This window comes from Heterodontus francisci, chromosome 2, assembly GCF_036365525.1.
Source record: "Heterodontus francisci isolate sHetFra1 chromosome 2, sHetFra1.hap1, whole genome shotgun sequence".
NCBI classification, from domain to species: Eukaryota; Metazoa; Chordata; class Chondrichthyes; order Heterodontiformes; family Heterodontidae; genus Heterodontus; species Heterodontus francisci.
Window position 1 is genome coordinate 102,515,151 of NC_090372.1, and position 18,678 is coordinate 102,533,828.

Below are 18,678 nucleotides of genomic sequence, written 5' to 3' on the forward strand. Positions count from 1 at the left end.
CCCCAGCATCTTCAGGTAGTCTGACCTGACAGTAAAGGGGACAAAGGATTGGTCAGCCCAATTCCCAAAGAACAAGGCCTCGCTCTCGTCACGATTTAATTTGGCCTCCAGGCTGGTTTGAATTGGTTGCAGATACTCGTCAGTCTGCGAACTGACAGTGGATCCGAGCAGAAGACAGCGACGTCACCCGTGTACAGGGAGGCTTTGACCTGAGTGCCTCTGCTGACTGTTATGCCATATCCTTCCTGATGGTCTCAGCAAAAGAGTCAATGCAGCAAACAAACAACACAGAGAAGAGAGGACAACCCTGTCTGACTCCACATGTGATCGGAAAGCTTTCCAATTCCCATCCATTGATTGAAACTGCGCTACTGATGTTTGTGTAGAGCAGTTGGATCCAATTGCGGATTTCGTCCCCAAACTCTATTTTGGAGAGCACGTCCATCATGTTGGTGTGCAATATCCTGTCAAAGGCCTTCTCCTGGTCCAAGCTGTTAAGGCAGGCATCCATGCATAGGCAATTGTATCCCTGAGTAGTGTGAGGCTATCAGAGAGCTTCCTGCCAGGTACAGGCAGTCTGATTTGGTGAATTACCAATTCCAGTGCAGACTTGACCCGATTGGCCTTGGACAGAATTTTGTGGTCCAATTTAAGCAGTGAGATGGGCCGCCAATTTCTGATTTCCTCCCTCCCCCAGTTCCGCTTGTAGATGAGAGTGACAATGCCTTTCCTCATGGATTCTGACATGCTGCCGGCCAGAAGCAAACTCTCGTACATTTCCAGCAGGGCTGGACCAATCCAGTGCCACAGAGTCGAATACAACTCTGGGAGTTTTCGTCGTCTCAAAGGATCTGACGGCCTTTGTCCGCTCGTCCAGAGTTAGTGGTTTGTCCAGACTCTCCCGTGCACTGCCATCTAAGACCTCCATGATAGAGGACAGGAAGGACTGGGAGGTTGTGCTGTCCATGGGCTTCATGTCATGCAGCCTGGCATAAAAGGATTTGCTGATCCTTAGTATGTCAGGCTGCGATGACGTTACTGAACTGTCCTCTTTCTTTAGGCTGCTTAACACAGCTCTCTCTCTCTGTCTGTGTACCTTTTAAAAGAAGAAGCATGAGAATGTCTCATCCTGCTCCACAGAGCAGACTCTGGACCAGAAGATGATCTTGGAGACCTCTGCGGTAAAGAACAAGGCCTGCTGGCTCTTCACCTCTCGGAGATCCTCCTTGACATCGACTGCAGTAGGAGCAGATTCTGCATTCTTTTCTGGAGTTGGGACATTACCCTCTGTCTCTCTCACCTCTTGAACACCTTTGAGGATGAAGAAGCTCTTCATGTTGATCGCTTCCCACCAGTGTGTCAGGGACTCAAAGAGGGATTTCACAGTTTTCCAACCTTTCTAATCTTCTGAGTTCCTCAATATTTTCTGGGGTCAGCAGTTTCGTGTTCAGCTTCCATGTCCCCCTGCCCAACCCTCTGGTCTTCCTGTAAGACAGCCAGTAGGAGGCAGTGGTCAGAGAAGATGTCGGTAGATCTGACCATGAATGCTCCGCACACAAACAGGAAGTCAATCCTGGAATGGACGGAGCGGTCTGTTCTCGACCAGGTGTATGTACATGGTGCTCCGTCTGCTGAATTGCTGAAGATGTCGTGCAGCCTAGTGTCTTTTACTGTTTCCATCAGGAGTCTGGACGTGGCATCTATTTGACTGTCAGCCCTGCTGATCGTCCAGCCGCAATGATGATGCAGTTGAAGTCACCGCCCAGAATGACCAGCCTGGACGTTGTCAGCAGCAGTGGAAGCTGCTTGAGGTCGGTCAGCCACTTACTGTTTTGAACCGGGACGTACACATTGATTAACCAGAGTGGAGCGTTTTTGTACATCAGGTCTGCTATGAGGAGGCAACTGCCCGCCACCTTCTTAACTTTGGAGATGGTGAAGTTGCATCTGTGCAGCAGAATACCCAGGCCAGAGGAATGAGAATCATTTCACCTGACCAGATCGATGGCCCATGGGACCACCATTGCTACCATTGCCTGTAAGTGCTGAGGTGCAGAAACAACAGGCTGGCTTTGACCTTGGCGAAGTACCCCAAGGTCAAAGCACATCGCATAGTGGACTTAATGCTTTGCATGTTAATGGAGGCAATCTTTAAATCCATTAAAACTGTATGTCGCTTACCAGTTCAGGTGTCATTACTAGTCCCAGCTCTTGGGTATGTTCCTGCATACCTATAAGTGTTCACAAAATGTTGCACTGTTGTTGGGCTCAGAAAACTGTCCTGGTTACTCAAGGGGAATTTGTTCCATTGGGGTGACATGGGGGTGTTATAAACAGTGAGGTCTGTACTGTTCTCCGCAGGTGATGTCCCTCCCCTCTTTTCCTCATCGAGGACGTTGCTGCTCCTGGTTTCCTGGAGCTGGAGTGCGCTGGGTGCTTCACTAGGCCTGGTTTCCCCGAGCTGAGGTGCGCTGGGCGTCTCGCTGCACTCGGCGCTTTGGAGTTAGGGTGTGCTGAGCCCTTTACTGCATCCAGTGTTTTGGAGCTGTGGGGCCTTCTCTTCCAGCTCCTTTGAGTTCTGCCTCTTCTTTTGCTGGTGTCATCTTTCCTGCCCTTCTTCATCTGATAAGGAGCAGCCGCTGTAGTCCATCTCTGACATTAGCCTCCTCTTGCCACTGGTTTGGGTGATGGCCTGTTCCTTTTTTGGGCCTCCTTCTTAGCCACTTGCCACGTTCTTCCTTCTTCTCCTTGTCCTTCTTAGACAGATGTTCCTTGCTGTGGGAAGGGTTACTGGTCTGCTTCACAGCAACAGCCACATTTGCCGTTCCCTCCTTGATTCTCGCCGCCTGTGCATAACTGAGGCAGCGTTTTGGGCAGATTTTGTAGAGGTGGCCAGCCCACCACACAGGTTGCAGCACTTACTCTGCTTGCAGTCCTTTGTCTGATGGCCTTCCTGCTTGCAGTTGGCCACCACATGAGCAGATATGCCACAGATACGACAAACTCTGGAATGCCCTGTATAGACCAAGTAGCCCCGACTTCCCCCGATAGTGAAGCTGGAGGGAGGGTGGAGGATGGCTCTGCAGGTGTCCACCTTCAAGGCCACCTTGACCTGTTGTTTGCTGGTCCAAATGCCGAACGGGTCCTTGATCTCGGTGCTGCTCCTGGCCACCTCGACGTACCTGGTGAAGAAAGTGAGCACATCCATGACAGGAATATGGAGGTTGTCGAGGTGGATGGTCACCACCCTGTTCCATTGTGCCGGCAGCCTAAACAGCGGCTCTGCCTTGAGGATCGACAACGTGTCTGGTTTCCTCTCTCCTTGAAGACCTTCAGGAACTTCATGCATCCCATCATATTTTTGAATGCCACGTCGAAGTAGCCGCTGCTGGGGAAGGCCTGCAGGCAGAAGATGTCCACAGCTTTGAATGCACAGCATTCAAAAAGGACTCGTTCAATGAAGACGCTCCAGTCCACTGTTTTTCACCGCCACACTAATGGTGTTACCCATCCCCTTGCCTGGAGCTCTGGTGTTGGTTGTAGCCATTATGCTTGAAGTCTTCCCTGGACAGGCACCAAGACCCAAACCAACAGGAAACCAATAACCACAGGAGAACTCCAACATCAACGGGGTGAAGAGCTGAAAATGGCACTGAAACCCTCAAAAACAAACCAAAACCCAAAGAAAATTGAGGTGAGGTGAGAGTGTCTGCCCTTGACATCAAGGCAGCATTTGACCGAGTATGGCATCAAGGAGCCCTAGCAAAACTGGAGTCAATGGAAATCAGGGGGAAAGCTCTCCGTTGGTTGGAGTCATACCTAACACAAAGGAAGATGGTTGTGGTTGTTGGAGGTCAATCATCTCAGTCCCAGGACATCACTGCAGGAGTTCCTCTGGGTCGTGTCCTCTGCTCAACCATCTTCAGCTGCTTCATCAATGCCTTTCCCTCCATCATAAGGTCAGAAGTGGGGATGTTTGCTGATGATTGCTCAATGTTCAGCACCATTCACAACTCCTCAGATACTGAAGCAGCCCATGTCCATATGCAGCAAGACCTGGACAACATCCAGGCTTGGGCTGATAAGTGGCAAGTAACATTCACACCACACAAGTGCCAGGTGTGTTAGAAGTGGGTTCCTGTTTGTAGGGCACTGGCACCAGTACTGGGAAAAGTGGGGGCTGTACCGTTGGGCTGATCTACACCTGAACCATGCTGGGACGGGTGTTCTCGCGAGTCGCATAACTAGGGAAGTAGAGAGGATTTTAAACTAAATAGTGGGGAAAAGGGATCAAATTTGGGAAGATGTGGTATATCAAAGAGTAGAGACAAGGCAAGAGAGAAAAGTATTTAATATGGGAAAAGATAAAGAGACCGTGACAGGAGGGAAGGGACAGTGATTACAAATTTAAGAGTAAATGAGCATACAAGGCTGGAGGTTACAAAAATAATAAAAGGACAAAACTAAAGGCTCTGTATCTGAATGCACGTAGCATTTGAAACAAAACACATAGAGTCATAGAGTTATACAGCACAGAAATGGGTCCTTTGGCCCATCGTGTCCGTGCCGGCCATTAAGCGCCTATCCTAATCCCATTTTCCAGCATGATAGCGCAAATAGAAATAAATAAGAACGATCTGCCATTACAGAGACATGGCTGCAGGATGGCATAGATTGGGACCTGAATACTGAAGGATACATGACATTTAGGAAGGACAGGAAGCTAGGAAAAGGTGGAGAGGTGACTCTGTCAATTAATGAAATTATTAGTACACTAGAGAGGGATGACTTAAGTTCAGGAAACCAGGATGTAGAAGCAGTTTGGGTCAAGATGAGAAATGATAAAGGCAAGAAGTCACTTGTAGGAGTGGTGTACAGGTCAACTAACAGTAACCACATGGTAAGACGGGGCATAAAGGAAGAAATCATGGGTGCTTGTCAGAAAGGTACAGCGATAATCATGGGTGATTTAATCTGCATGTAGACTGGAAAAATCAGATGGGCGAGGTAGCCTAGATGAGGAGTTCATAGAACAGCACCTTCTGGAGCCAACCAGAGAGCAGGCTATATTAGACCTGGTATTGTGCAATGAGATAGGATTAATTAATGACCTTATTGTGAAAGTGCCTCTTAGCAGCAGCGATCATAATATGATTGAATTTTACATTCAGTTTGAGGGACAGAAGAGTGGGTCTAAGGCTCGTGTTTTAAACTTAAATAAGGGCAATTATGAGGGCATGAAAGCAGAGCTAGCAAAAGTGAACTGGCAAAGTAGGTTAAGGAATAGGCCAACAGAGATGCAGTGGCAGACATTTAAGGGGATATTTCAGAATACACAGAACAGATACATTCCAACGAGAGTGAAAAATTCCAAAGCGAGGACTCGCCATCTGTGGTTAACTAAAAAGTTAAAGATAGTATCAAACTTAAGGAAAAAGCATACAATTGCGCAAAGATGAGTGGCAGGTCAGAAGATAGGACAGAATATAAAGCAGCAAAGAACGACTAAAAGACTAATAAGGAGGGAAAAATTAGATTACGAGAGAAAGCAGGCAAGAAATATAAAGACAGATATTTCAAAAGAAAAGTTAACAAAAGTGTGCGTTGGTCCTATTGAAAGTGAATCTGGGAATTAATGAGGGAAAATGAGATGGCAGATGAATTGAACAGGTATTTTTCATCGGTCTTCACCATAGAGGATACTAGTAAGATCCCAGAAATAGCTGTAAATCAGGAAATGGAAGGGAGGGAGGAACTCAAGAAAATTACAGTCACCAGGGAAGTGGTACTGAGCAAATTGTTGGAGCTGTGGGCTAACAAGTCCTCGGGTCCTGATGGACTTCACCCTAGGGTCTTAAAAGAAGTGGCTAGCGAGATAGTTGATGCATTGGTTTCAATCTTCCAAAATTCCCTAGGTTCGGGGAAGGTTCCATTCAATTGGAAAATAGTGAATGTAACTCCTTTATTCAAAAAGGGAAGAAGACAGAAAGCAGCAAACTACAGGCCAGTTAGCTTAGCATCAGTCATAGGGAAATTGTTAGAAGCTATTACTTAAGAGGTTATAGCAGGGCACCGAGAAAAATTCAAGGTAATCAAGCAGAGTCAACGTGGTTCTGTGAAAGGGAAATCATGTTTAACCAATTTATTGGAGTTCTTTGAAGAAGTAACGTGCTGTGAATAAAGGGGAACTGGTGGATGTACTATACTTAGATTTTCAGAAGGCAGTTGATAAGGTGCCACATCAAAAGTTATTGCAAAAAATAAAAGTTCATGGTGTAGGGGGTAACATTTTGGCATGAATAGAAGATTGGCTAGCTAACAGGAAACAGAGAGTAGGCATAAATGGGTCATTTTCTGGTTGGCAAGATGTAACGAGTGGTGTGCCACATGGATCAGTGCTGGGGCCTCAACTTTTTAAAATTTATATAAATGACTTGGATGACGGGACGGAAGGTATGGTTGCTAAATTTGCTGATGACACAAAAATATGTAGGAAAGTAAGTTGTGAAGAGGACATAAGGAAGCTACAAAGGGATATAGATAGTTTAAGTGAGTGGGCAAAGATCTGGCAAATGGAGTATAATGTGGGAAAATGTGAAATTGTCCATTTTGGCAGGAAGAATGTAAAGGAAGCATATTATCTAAATAGTGAGAGATTGCAGAGCTCTGAAATGCAGAGGGGTCTCTGTGTCCTAGTGCAGGAATCACAAAAGGTTAGTATGCAGGTACAGCACGTAATTAGGAAAGTTAATAGAATGTTATCATTTATTGTGAGGGGAATTGAATAAAAAAGTAGAGAGCAGGCTAAACTTGTATCCGCTGGAGTTTAGAAGAGTAAGAGGCGACTTGATTGAAAAATATAAGATCCTGAGGGGTCTTGACAGGGTGTATGTGGAAAGGATGTTTTCCCTTGTGGGAGGATCTAGAACTAGGGGTCACTATTGAAAAATAAGGGGTCACCCTTTAAGTCAGAGATGAGGAGAAATTTTTTCTCTCCGAGGGTCGTGAGTCTTTGGAACTCTCTTCCTCAGAAGGCAGTGGAAGCAGAGTCTTTGCATATTTTTAAAGCAGAGGTAGATAGATTCTTGATAAGCAAGGGGGGGAAAAGTTATTGGGGATAGGCGGGAATGTGGAGTTGAGGTTACAATCAGATCAGCCATGATCTTAAATGGCGGAACAGACTGGAGGGGCTGAGTGGCCTACTCCTGCTCCTAATTCGTATGTTCATATGTATGTAGGCAATGACCATCTCAAGCAAGAGAGAATCTAACCATCTCCCTTTGGCACTCAATGGCATTACCATCGCTGACTCCCCCATTATCAACATCCTTTGGGTCATCATTGACCAGAAACTGAACTGGACCAGCCACATAAATGCTGTGGCTACAAGAGCAGGTCAGAGACTGGGAATTCTGCGGTGAGTAACTCACCTCTTGTCTCCGCAATGCCCGTCCACCATCTACAAGGCACAAGTCAGGAGTGTGATGGAATACTCTACATTTGCCTGGATGGGTGCAGCTCCAACAACACTCAAGAGGTTTGATACCATCCAGGACAAAGCAACCCGCTTGATTGGCACCCCACCACCACCTTCAACATTCACTCCCTCTACCACTGATGCACAGTGGCAGCAGTGTGTACCATATACAAGATGCACTGCAGCAACTCACCAAGGCTCCTTCGACAGCACCTTCCAAACCCGTGACCTCTACCACCTCGAAGGGCAAGGTCAGCAGATGCATGGGAATACCACCACCTGCAAGTTCCCCTCTAAGCCGCACACCATTCTGAGTTGGCACTATATTGCTGTTCCTTCACTGTCGCTGGGTCAAAATCCTGGAACTCCCTTCTTAACAGCACTGTTAGTGTACCTACACCCCAAGGACTGCAGCGATTCAAGAAGGCAGCTCACCACCACCTTCGCAATTAGGGATGGGCAATGAATGCTGGCCTAGCCAGCAATACCCACATCCACGAAAGAATTAAAAAAAAAGAAACATAGGAGAACCTCTTTCATGATCAAGGTCCCTTCCCTGCATGGTAAGTATATACCTTGTGAGCTTGAAAGTACCTCATTACTGTTGTCAGTGGAGTCTGTACCTATTATGATTGACACTAAACTGAAAATCCTTTTTAAGGTAATCAAAGAATGATGGCATGGTTACATTTGATCAGAACTGGCACTGGTTCATGCATAATGGAGATCAGATTTTGCAGAGAGATAATAAGTCGACTGTGCAAACAAATGAGCAACAAAGAATAGGAATGAGTGGTGCCAGTTTGTAAAGCTCATTGGATCAGAACATAGGAGGGAATTTTATGCTCTCCCCCATGGCGTGGGGGGGGTGGTGGGAATGTGGCAGAGGGGGTTCCCGGCACCATCTCACCTGCGCCAAAATTTAGTCTGAGATGGGAAGGCCTGTGAATGTCCTTCCCGCCCTGCTGCCAATTGAGGCCATTAACTGGCAATTAACCCCAATTCAGGGCCTTTTCCCACTGCATCTGCAATTAGCCGTGCAGCTGGCGGCCCTGTCGCTGCATGGGAAGCATGACACGAAAAACCAGGCTGCTTCCCAGCTCCGGATGGAGTGTGGTGGGGGGTGTCCCTCATTAAAAGGCACTTAGTGCTTAAACGAGGCATTGGGAGGGGCCCGCTAAGAGCCACCCCCCTACCCTTGCTGCCAACCCCCCTATACATCCCTCCCCCTGACCCCCTATGCCTCCACAGTGGTGCTGCAGCTGCTGTTCTTTGATTGGCCAGCAGCTCTTCAAGGGCAGGTCCTTGATCCTGTGGAAGGCCCGCCGCTGTCAACTTAAGTGCCTGATTGGCACTTGATTCGGCAGACCTTCCGGAGAAGAGGTGACACAGGGTTCTCGGCATCGCTTTTTCCAGACTTCGAGATCCCCGCTGCCAGAATAAAATCCAAGCCATAGTATTAGATGATTGGAAAATAATGTTGTTTCAGTCCTTAGAGAAATAAAGACTTGCATTTATAAAGCGCTTTTCACAACCATAGGACATCCCAAAGTGCTTTACAGCCAATGAAGTACTTTGGAGTGTTGTCACTGTTGTAATGTAGGAAACATGGCAGCTAACTTGCACACAGCAAGTTCCCACAAACAGCAATATGTTAATAATCAAATAATTTGTTTTTGTGAAAAAGGCCACATGCATGATCTTGATCATTTCTGGGCCTTTTATCTTGACATTTGTAGTGGGTGAAACTGGCGACTTTTGGGGGAAAGTCATGCCCTATGTTTGGAGAACTGTGTTAGTTTAACAAGATTTAGGTGGAGACTGAGAAGAACAGTAATAAGGATGATTTTGGGTTTTGCATCAGTGATCTGTGAAAGAAATTAAGGTAACTAAATCAGTCACAATTAGAAAATAGACTAAGTGGGTCACCAACCTGTTCGCCCTAATTGTTATCATCAGTTCATTGGCAAATGGCACTTTCACGGTCAGCTAAGGATCCATTGGATTGACACTTTGAAGATTGACAATGATGAAACTAATCTATGGAAAAGGATTGTTGCAGTTTTCTGACCAAGCTGGAACAGGATGAAAGAGAAGTTGGGAGGGGAAATGATCCAAGTTACAAAATTATTAAAGAAAATGGATGTGGAAAAGTTATTTATGTCAAACTAAGAGAAGTAAGAATTGTAGTTATAAGCTAAAAAATGTTGAGCTAAATGAAAGCTAGTTCACATGTGCAGTTGTTAATTAATGAACAGATTGCTGTAACAGGTAGTAAAAACAGAAAGTGCTGGAAATACTCAGCAGATCTGGCAGCATCTCTGGAGAGAGAAGCAGAGTTAATGTTTCAGATCTGTGACCTTTCATCAGAACTGGCAAAGGTTAGGAATGTGATAGGTTTAAAGCAAATATAGTGGGGGTGGAGGAAAAGAGAACAAAAGGGAAGGTGTTTATCGGACAGAGGGCCGGAGAGATTAACTGACAAGGAGGACATGGGGCAAAGGCAAAGAGAGTGTGCCAATGGTGTGGTGACAGGTAGACTTGGTTGAAGCACTTTGGGAGGGGGGTGGGGGCGGGGGGGGGGGGGGGTGGGGAAGAAAAGAAATAATTCCCAAAGTGTGAGTGGATAGATATGAACTTTTCGCAATGGGAAAAGATAATGGTTTGAGTGACAGATCCAGCAAGGTAGTTGGCTGGCTAGTTTGTCAAAAGTAGAATGAGGCAGTGGAGTTCTAAATCTCAGAGATCTGGCTTTTAGATGGCAAGACCCAAAGTCAATACTTAGTTTAATAAACAGTACAGCTGTAAGTCGGGTGATTATAATAAACAAGATGCGCAAAGCGCAAGACAGAGATTGAGTGGGATGCTAGGTGAGAAAGGAGCCAGTGGCTCAGTGGGCTGTGGACATATGCAGACCCTCATGATCATGTATTTCAGTTAGATTTAGCTCTTATTTCCCAGTTGCATACATGCATGATTTTGACTTCTGAATTTTATGCAGTGTTGTTTAGAAATGGAGACACTCTTGAAATTGTTCTACTGCTGCATGCATTGACATTTGTGTATTTTAATGTACTGTATAGCTGAGGTATGGCTGAAGTGTTTTGCTCTATCAATAGGCTTTGAACACCATTAATATGGATCACCAGCATGACATATTTGGAGTTATGATGTCTGGAAATAAGCAGATTTATGTTGTGAGCCTTGAGCAACATACTGTGGCAATCTCAGAAATAGTAACTATTGCCAAAAGTGGCTATTTTGAGAGCTGCATAAATATTGCAAGAATTGTTGAAAAAAATTGCTTCAAATTTTTTACATAATTGATCTAAAGTTAATATTGTAAGTGACTTGTGTGATGAAAATATTTATGTCAGCGATAGTATCAACTTGGTTTATGATTTTGTGAAATCTCATTGCAGTTTATTTTTGATAAATGTAATTTTTCTTTTGCAGAGTTCACTGGATAAAAGAAATTGTGGTGGTGGTGTCAAAGCAGAACTTTGAATTGATGAATTCTATTATAGACCAATTTGGTCACTCAAGGACAACAGTTGTCGAAGGCGCACTCACTCGTCACCAGTCCATTTTCAATGGGCTAAAAGCATTTGTGGAAAATCAACCTCATAGTTCTTGGCTGGAGAAACCTGAAGTGGTGATCATCCATGATGCAGTGAGACCTTTTGTGGAGGAAGACATCCTGTTCAGTGTGGCCACAGCAGCAAAGGAATATGGGGTATGTAAAAGTATTGTGATGTCACTGATGGAACATGGGAACATGAGGCTATTCAGCCCCTTGAGCCTGTTCCGCCATTCAATTCGATCTTGGCTGATCTGTATCTTAACTCCATCTACCTGCCTTGGTTCTGTCGCGCTTAGTATCTTTGCTTAACAAAAATCTGTCAATGTCAGTTTTGACATTTTCAATTGTCCTCCCCTCAGCAACTTTTTTTTTGGGGGTGGGGGGGAGAAAATTGTAGATTTTCATTACCATTTTCCTGAAGAAAAAGTGCTTCCTGACATCACCCCTGTACAGCTTAGCTCTAATTTTAAGGTTCTGCTCCCTTGTTCTGGACTCCCCTCCACCCCACCAGAAGAAACAAGTTACCTTATTTACCTTATCAACTCTTTTACAAAGGTCAGTACTAATGGAAAAATCTGATCTGTGAACCACATTGATACTTAGTCCCAACTCCAGATTTCTGCTTTTCTCTCCTGAAGGCAATGACTTGTATTGGGATGCAATTCCTGGTATTCCCTCCAGGAGTTCACCCAACTAGCCATTCCTCCCTTGTGAGCACAGACCTTGAATATTAGCAGGTTATTTGATTATGTGAGTTGTCACAACAAAGCTAGATTGTATCTTCATCCAACATTTACACTTTCCATCATGGTCTCAAGTAGTTAGTAACCACAGCCTTGAATAACATGCTGCTCTCCCTGAACTGTGGGCAGTGAGCCACTTGTAACACTCTTCTTCTGAGCTGGGGATCAGGTCAACTAACCTACCACAGACCAGGGATTGAGTCTCAGACCTTTCTGACTTTTTGGCTCAGGACAACACCACAAATCTTTGTTCATCTGTTAATTTGGGGATTTAGTGCCCTTTTTTGATTCCAAAAACATACATTTTATAGGTAAGCACTGAGACTAATCTGTAAAGAAGGCTTATAATATATATAAAATTGAAATAGCTGGAAGAGGTGATACATTAGATACAATGGCCCTGAATTTCAATGGGGGTTGTCCTGATCTCCTGCTGTAACATACGAACATGAGAATTAGGAGCAGCAGTCGGCCATTTGGCCCCTGTAGCCTACTCCGCCATTCAATAAGATCATGTCTGATCTGTTTGTGTCTCAAATTCCACACTCCCATCTATCCCGATAACCTTTGATACCCTTGCCTAACAAGAATCTATCAACCTCTGCCTTAAAAATATTCAATGACTCCGCCTCCAACACCCTCTGAGGCAGAGAGTTCCAAAGTCGCACAACCCGCTGAGAGGAAAAAATTCTCCTCATCTCTGTTTTAAAACAGTGCCCCCTAGTTCTGGACTCACCCACAAGAGAAAACATCCTTTCCACATCCACCTTGTCAAGACCATTCACGATCTTATAAACTTCAATTAAGTCTCCCCTCACTCTTCTAAACTCCAGTGAAGACAAACCCAGTCTGCCCAACCTTTCCTCATACGATAATCCCGTTCATTCTGGGTATCAATCTAGTAAACCTCCTCTGAACCACCTCCAACACATTTACATCCTTCCTTAAATAAGGAGACCAATACTGTACACAATATTCGCGATGTAGTCTCACCATTGCCCTGTATAACTGAAGCATAACACCCTTACTTTTATTTTGATGGGAGATCTGTGGAACCCTGGGAGAAATAGTGTGAAAATGGCCATTTATGTTATTTCTCCAAGAGTTCTGTTGAAGCTTTGGACGATCAGGAACCCCTGTGGAAATTCTGAGCCAACATGTCCACTGAAGTATTTATTTGACATAGCATAAGTGATCATCATGTACCCTCCTGTTTCTTTGGCATAAATTACTTCATAAACGTTTTGGGCTGTGAATTTTAATGTTTTTAATAAAGCTATCCTCATGGCACAGCAGTTTTCATCCAACAAGTAGCTGAGCCGTACAGACCTGGAGGTCCCAGGTTTTGTCAGGGCTGAACTAACAGATCTTGGCCAGACATGAATTGATAGAATCAATGCAAATGGCTTCAGTGCACTGAGTTAGGGAGGGTAAAACTGGCCAGGATTCCCACTCCAGTGTTCTATCCAGTGACCGTTGATGAAAATGGCTTTATTTAGAGGTCAGGTGCATTTTGAGCTGGACAGTACTAATATGAAGTGTTGATTACAGATAAGTCATTGGTACTCATATTGGTGGATCTATTTGGTAATGTATTGAGATGATAACCACAAAAAGCAAACTCCACAACATTGAGGTATGTTGCTTTAAGTGAAAACTGGTGGAGTATTTTATCAATACACTAAATGGCTATGGATACTTTCTCTGGATCAGAGTAACACTTCCCTCTGATTACTTGTACGGCAAACTAACTCGGGAATGTAGCAAAAGCATCCTTTTGCAATCTAGACAGGCTATCATGTCTTTTACATATGTAGGATTGTGTGAACCATAATAACACCGGCATAGAGTAGTTAGGCCAAAAGGCCTGTTTCTGTGATGTAAACTGTATGTAATTTTATGCAAAGGTGAACAGTGGAAGAGCTTAACTGTTGTGTTGCTGCTGCCAACTCTCATTATTAAGGCTCATACATAACTAATTGTAAGTACTGGAGGCTGCATGGTGCACTTGAAGCTGTACTCCACAAGCGCTCGATTCTTCAGGAGGGAAGATGACTGCTGAGAATTTGTTTTTGAAAGAACAACAAAGCAGTGCCTATTGACTAACAGGTTTGGAGGAAAATGCAAATTGTTCTATGGATTACAGTAGCATCTCTATATACCGTAAATGATCCTGCATTAATTTTATGATGCAATTTTTTCTGCATACAAAGGTTTTCCATTGTTAGTGTTGCTGGAATGTGATTACTTCAGATGCTTTGGGTTGATATCAGGGATTTTCGGGATGAGTTATTGATGTAGCTGTATTATATAGATGTGACAAATTGTAGGAGAAAATTAGAGGGCAAGTCACATGTTCTCTCCTGCAGTTAAAATTTGCACAGACAGAATCTTGGAAGTAGATCACCTTGTTGTTTTCTCAGCTGTAGATGTTGCTTGGAGCAGAGAAATGGGAAGGGAAGGAAAAATATTTAAAAAAAAACAATTCGGGCATTTTTGGCTGGAAACATGCTATATGCACTTACAATTACCCATAATGAGCGAATGAAAAATTAGCAAAGGTTCTTGCTCTGACCAGGGATGCGACACTTAAGGTATGTAGATATACGAACAAAGCTGGAATTGTTCTTCTTAGAGTAGAAAGGATTAAAGTCAACCACACCATTAGAACAGACTGCTTTTTTCACATTGCTGTTTGTGGGAACTTGCAGTGTGCAAACTGGCTGCTGTGTTTCCTACACTACAACAGTGATTATACTTCAAAAATACTTCATTGGCAGTAAAGCGTTTTCAGAAGTGATGAGTTTGTCAAAGGTGTTACATAATGCAAGTTTTTCTTTTCTTTCTTTAAGGAGAGATTTACTAAGAGGTGTTCATAATTATGAGAGGTTTTGATAGAGTAAACATGGAGAAACTGTTTTTACTGGCAGCACAGTTGGTCACCTGAGAACATAAATTTAAAATAATTGGTAAAATAATCAAGGAAAAATGAGACATGTTTTTGAATTGTTATGCTATGCACTGTCTGAAAGAGTAGTGGAAATCGATTCAATAGTAACTTTCAAAAAGGAATTGGATAAGTATAATTGAAAAGAGAAAAAAAATGCAGGGCTATGGGAAAAGAACAAGGGAGTGGGACTAATGGGATAGCTCTTTCAAAGAGTTGACATTGGCACAATGGGCCAAATGGCCTCCTTCTGTGCTGCTATGATTCTTAGTTTCTAATCTGTGAACTTTTCTGAAAATCCGTATGCAGACATTAGGCGAGAACAAATTTGGGCTTGGCTGTCCCCTGTACTTGGTGGGCTAATACTGGTTGTAGAAAATAGTTCAGCATGAGGCATTTATTTCAGGAGAGAAAGAGTAATGGGAAATTTGGAGGAAGTCTAACAAATGAAGTGGATTAAAGAAATGTATGTGGAGAGACTGGAGCAGCTGGGGGTCTTCTCCTTGGAGCAGAGAAGATTAAGAGGAAATCTAATATAGGTATTCAAAATTGTGAATGATTTTAATGGAGCAAATAGGGAGAGACTGTTTCCAGTGGCAGAAGGGTCAGTAACCAGAGGACACAGATTTAAGGTAATTGGCAAAAGAGCCAGAAGCGACATGAGGAAATATTTTCTTCACACAGAGAATTTTTGTGATCTGGAATGCACTGCCTGAAAGAGCGGTGAAAGCAGATTCAATAATAACTTTCAAAAGAGAAGTGGATAAATACTGGAAGAAAAAAAAACAGGGCTATGGGGAGAGTGCAGTGGAGTGGGATTAATTGGATAACTTTCAAAGAGCCAGCTCAGACACAATGGGACAAATGGCCTCCTTCTTTGTGGTATTATTCTATGAATCTATGATAGATTTTAAAATATTACTCAAGACTTGACTTTTTTTTCATTCATTCAGCATTTGTTGCCCATCCCTAATTGCTCTTGGGAAGGTGGTGGTGAGCTGCCTTCTTGAACCGCTGCAGTCCATGTGGGGTAGGAACACCCACAGTGCTGTTAGGATGGGAGTTCCAGGATTTTGACCCAGCGACAGTGAAGAAACGACAATATAGTTCCACGTCAGGATGGTGTGTGGCTTAGAGGGGAACTTGCAGGTGGTGGTGTTTCCAACCATTTGCTGCCCTTGTCCTTCTAGGTGGTAGAAGTCACGGTTTTGGAAGGTACTGTCTAAGGAGCCTTGATGCGTTACTGCACTGCATCTTGTAGATGGTACACACTGCTGCCACTGTGCATCGGTGTTGGAGGGAGTGAATGTTTGTGGTTGGGGTCCCAATCAAGCACGATGCTTTGTCCTGGATGGTGTTGAGCTTCTTGAGTGTTGTTGGAGCTGTACCCATCCAGGCAAGTGGAGGTATTCCATCACACTCCTGACTTGTGCCTTGTAGATGGTAGACAGGCTTTGGGGAGTCAGGAGGTGAGTTACTCGCTGCAGGATTCCTATCCTCTGACCTGCTGTCATAGCCACAGTGTTTATATGGCTACTCCAGTTCAGTTTCTGATCAATGGTAACCCCCAGGATGTTGATCATGGGGGATTCAGCAATCGTAATGCCATTGAATGTCAAGGGGAGATGGTTAGATTCTCTCTTGTTGGAGATGGTCATTGCCTGGCACTTGTGTGGTGCAAATGTTACTTGCCACATATCAGCCCAAGCCTGGATATTGTCCAGGTCTTGCTGCATTTCTACACGGACTGCTTCAGTATCTGAGGAGTCGCGAATGGTGCTGAACATTGTGCAATCATCAGCGGACATCCCCACTCTGACCTTATGATTGAAGGAAGGTTATTGATGAAGCAGCTGAAGATATTTGGGCCTGGGACACTACCCTGAGGAACTCCTGTAGTGATGTCTTGGAGCTGAGATGATTGACCTCCAACAACCACAACCATCTTCCTTTGCACTCGGTGTGACTTCAACCTAGCACTTACCTGTTCATCTACTTATTTGATAAGTCAAAGTTTTCATCTGCTTCAGGTGAGACTATATTTCAAGTATCTGACCTGTCCTGATAGAAGCATACCAAAAGTTAAATTTATCACTTTTTTGTTGATCAGATTCATAAGGTCTACATTGCACAAGTCAATCTGAGTGTTGAATCAAGCATACTTAAATTATTCTATAAGTAGACTCAAGTTTACTTCTCCATTTTCTGTTTTTTCTCCCACCTTTTTCTGCTGCCACCTCCTTGCAGGAGAACACTTAGCTTTCCAACTGTAGTACCTTTTACCAGCAGTCCAAAAAATGTTAACACATTAGCGGTTGCTGCAGCAACTTTAATGTCATATTTGGCTCCTGGTACATTGTCCTGAATAATAGTACCAGCATAAATGGAGATTCACCATTTCTAGCCATAGAAATATAGTTAGCAATTAATTATTAACTTCTACATAATGAGATTATTAGCTTAATTTATTTGCTTGTTTTCAGGTACAATGGAATATTTATCCTTACTCTTTCCCTTTTGTTCTGCCATCTTTCTATTCCTGTCACTAAATTTCTTTTAATATCAAGTGCTTTTATATTTATGCCTTTTATGTGACACCTGAGGTGACATTTCACATTTCATTCATCTGTCATCCACTGTGTTCCCTTAATTTATGCACTGTGTGAATAAGGGCTAACACTTGCCATCCTCCAGGCCTTTTGCACAAGTTCCATTTCCAAAGAATTTAAGAAAATATTGCCCTGGATAGTAATAATGACAAGGCTGTTAGTGCTCACTTTTATCACAGGGTAATACTGACAGCAACATCAGACATCTGCACATGTACAGTTAAACGCAGAAATCCAGAAGTTGCTATCAGTGATACCCTGTTCCTCCACAGGCCACACTGTTATAGCCTACGCTGATGGAATCTGCACAGTGATTACTGTGATGGTATGAAGGCAGGCTAATTATCTACTATTCTCAATCTAAAGGCAGATGAGAAAGTCCGAGCTTGTATTATCAGGAGTAACTAAGTTTTTAATAATGTAATGTGATAATTACACAGAACAGAAGAACAATCTCTCAGGCTCTGAAAAATTTATTTTATAAGTGTGGAACCTCATTCCCTCAGAAGAAAATTAATGTTGCGAATAGTTTTTCTGTTTATCACTTGCATGTCTCCCTTAATTCCATTTGTATGTTCAAATCTTTATTTTGCTTCCTGTACAATGATTTAAATGTAATTTATATTTCCTGTTTTTTACTTCCTGCTTTTGCCATTTGCATTTTCCAGCGAGGATTCTTCAGTCTGATTGGTTGAAGAGCCTCCTCACTGCTTGTCCTGCTCACAGATGCCATAGCTCCCATGTAGAGGGCGCTGTGCTGGATTGAACACCCGATGAGCGGAAGTCTCCACTGACAAACCCACAAAACGTCTCTGTACGCAAGGTGAATGGGAAAAGCCATCCCTTCACTGTACACAGCAAAATATGGGCCTTTATCTGCTTACTCCCCTACTCTTTCAGAACTTGGCCAACAGTGATTTTATTGAGTTACTCAGTAATGGGCATTAAAATTCTTCATCGAGAATCACCTTGCATTTGACAGAGCTTCCTCTGAGTGATGTTTAATATGGAGAAGTACTGATTTATCAGTTGAGGGGTGGATGCTGGGGTGGTTATTAGAAAGAGGGTTCCTTGACATTATTTGATCATGAGAAGCCATGAGTCTTCAGAGTGTCCAGAGTCAATGTTGAGGACTCTGAGTGCGACTCCCACCTGACTTTATGTAATAGCCCCCTCTGATGGGACAGGACCTGTCCAGTGATGATGATGGAGGAGTCTGGCACATTGCCTGTTGGATGTGATTCTGTGAGTATGACTATGTCAGGCTGTTGCTTGACAGCTCTTCCAAGTGGGGCATCGACCTCCAATTGTTAGTGAGG

At 43.7% G+C, this 18,678-nt stretch overlaps 1 protein-coding gene across 3 annotated transcripts in view; it reads left to right on the plus strand.

Annotated features, from left to right (window-relative positions):
• Nucleotides 1-18,678, plus strand: part of crppa (CDP-L-ribitol pyrophosphorylase A) — a 481,556-nt gene that overhangs the window by 17,622 nt on the left and 445,256 nt on the right. For all 3 annotated transcript variants that reach the window (XM_068009407.1, XM_068009398.1, XM_068009416.1), the window contains exon 2: nt 10,934-11,213. In XM_068009407.1, the coding sequence (XP_067865508.1) occupies nt 10,934-11,213 (280 nt within the window). The remainder of the gene's footprint in view (nt 1-10,933; nt 11,214-18,678) is intronic.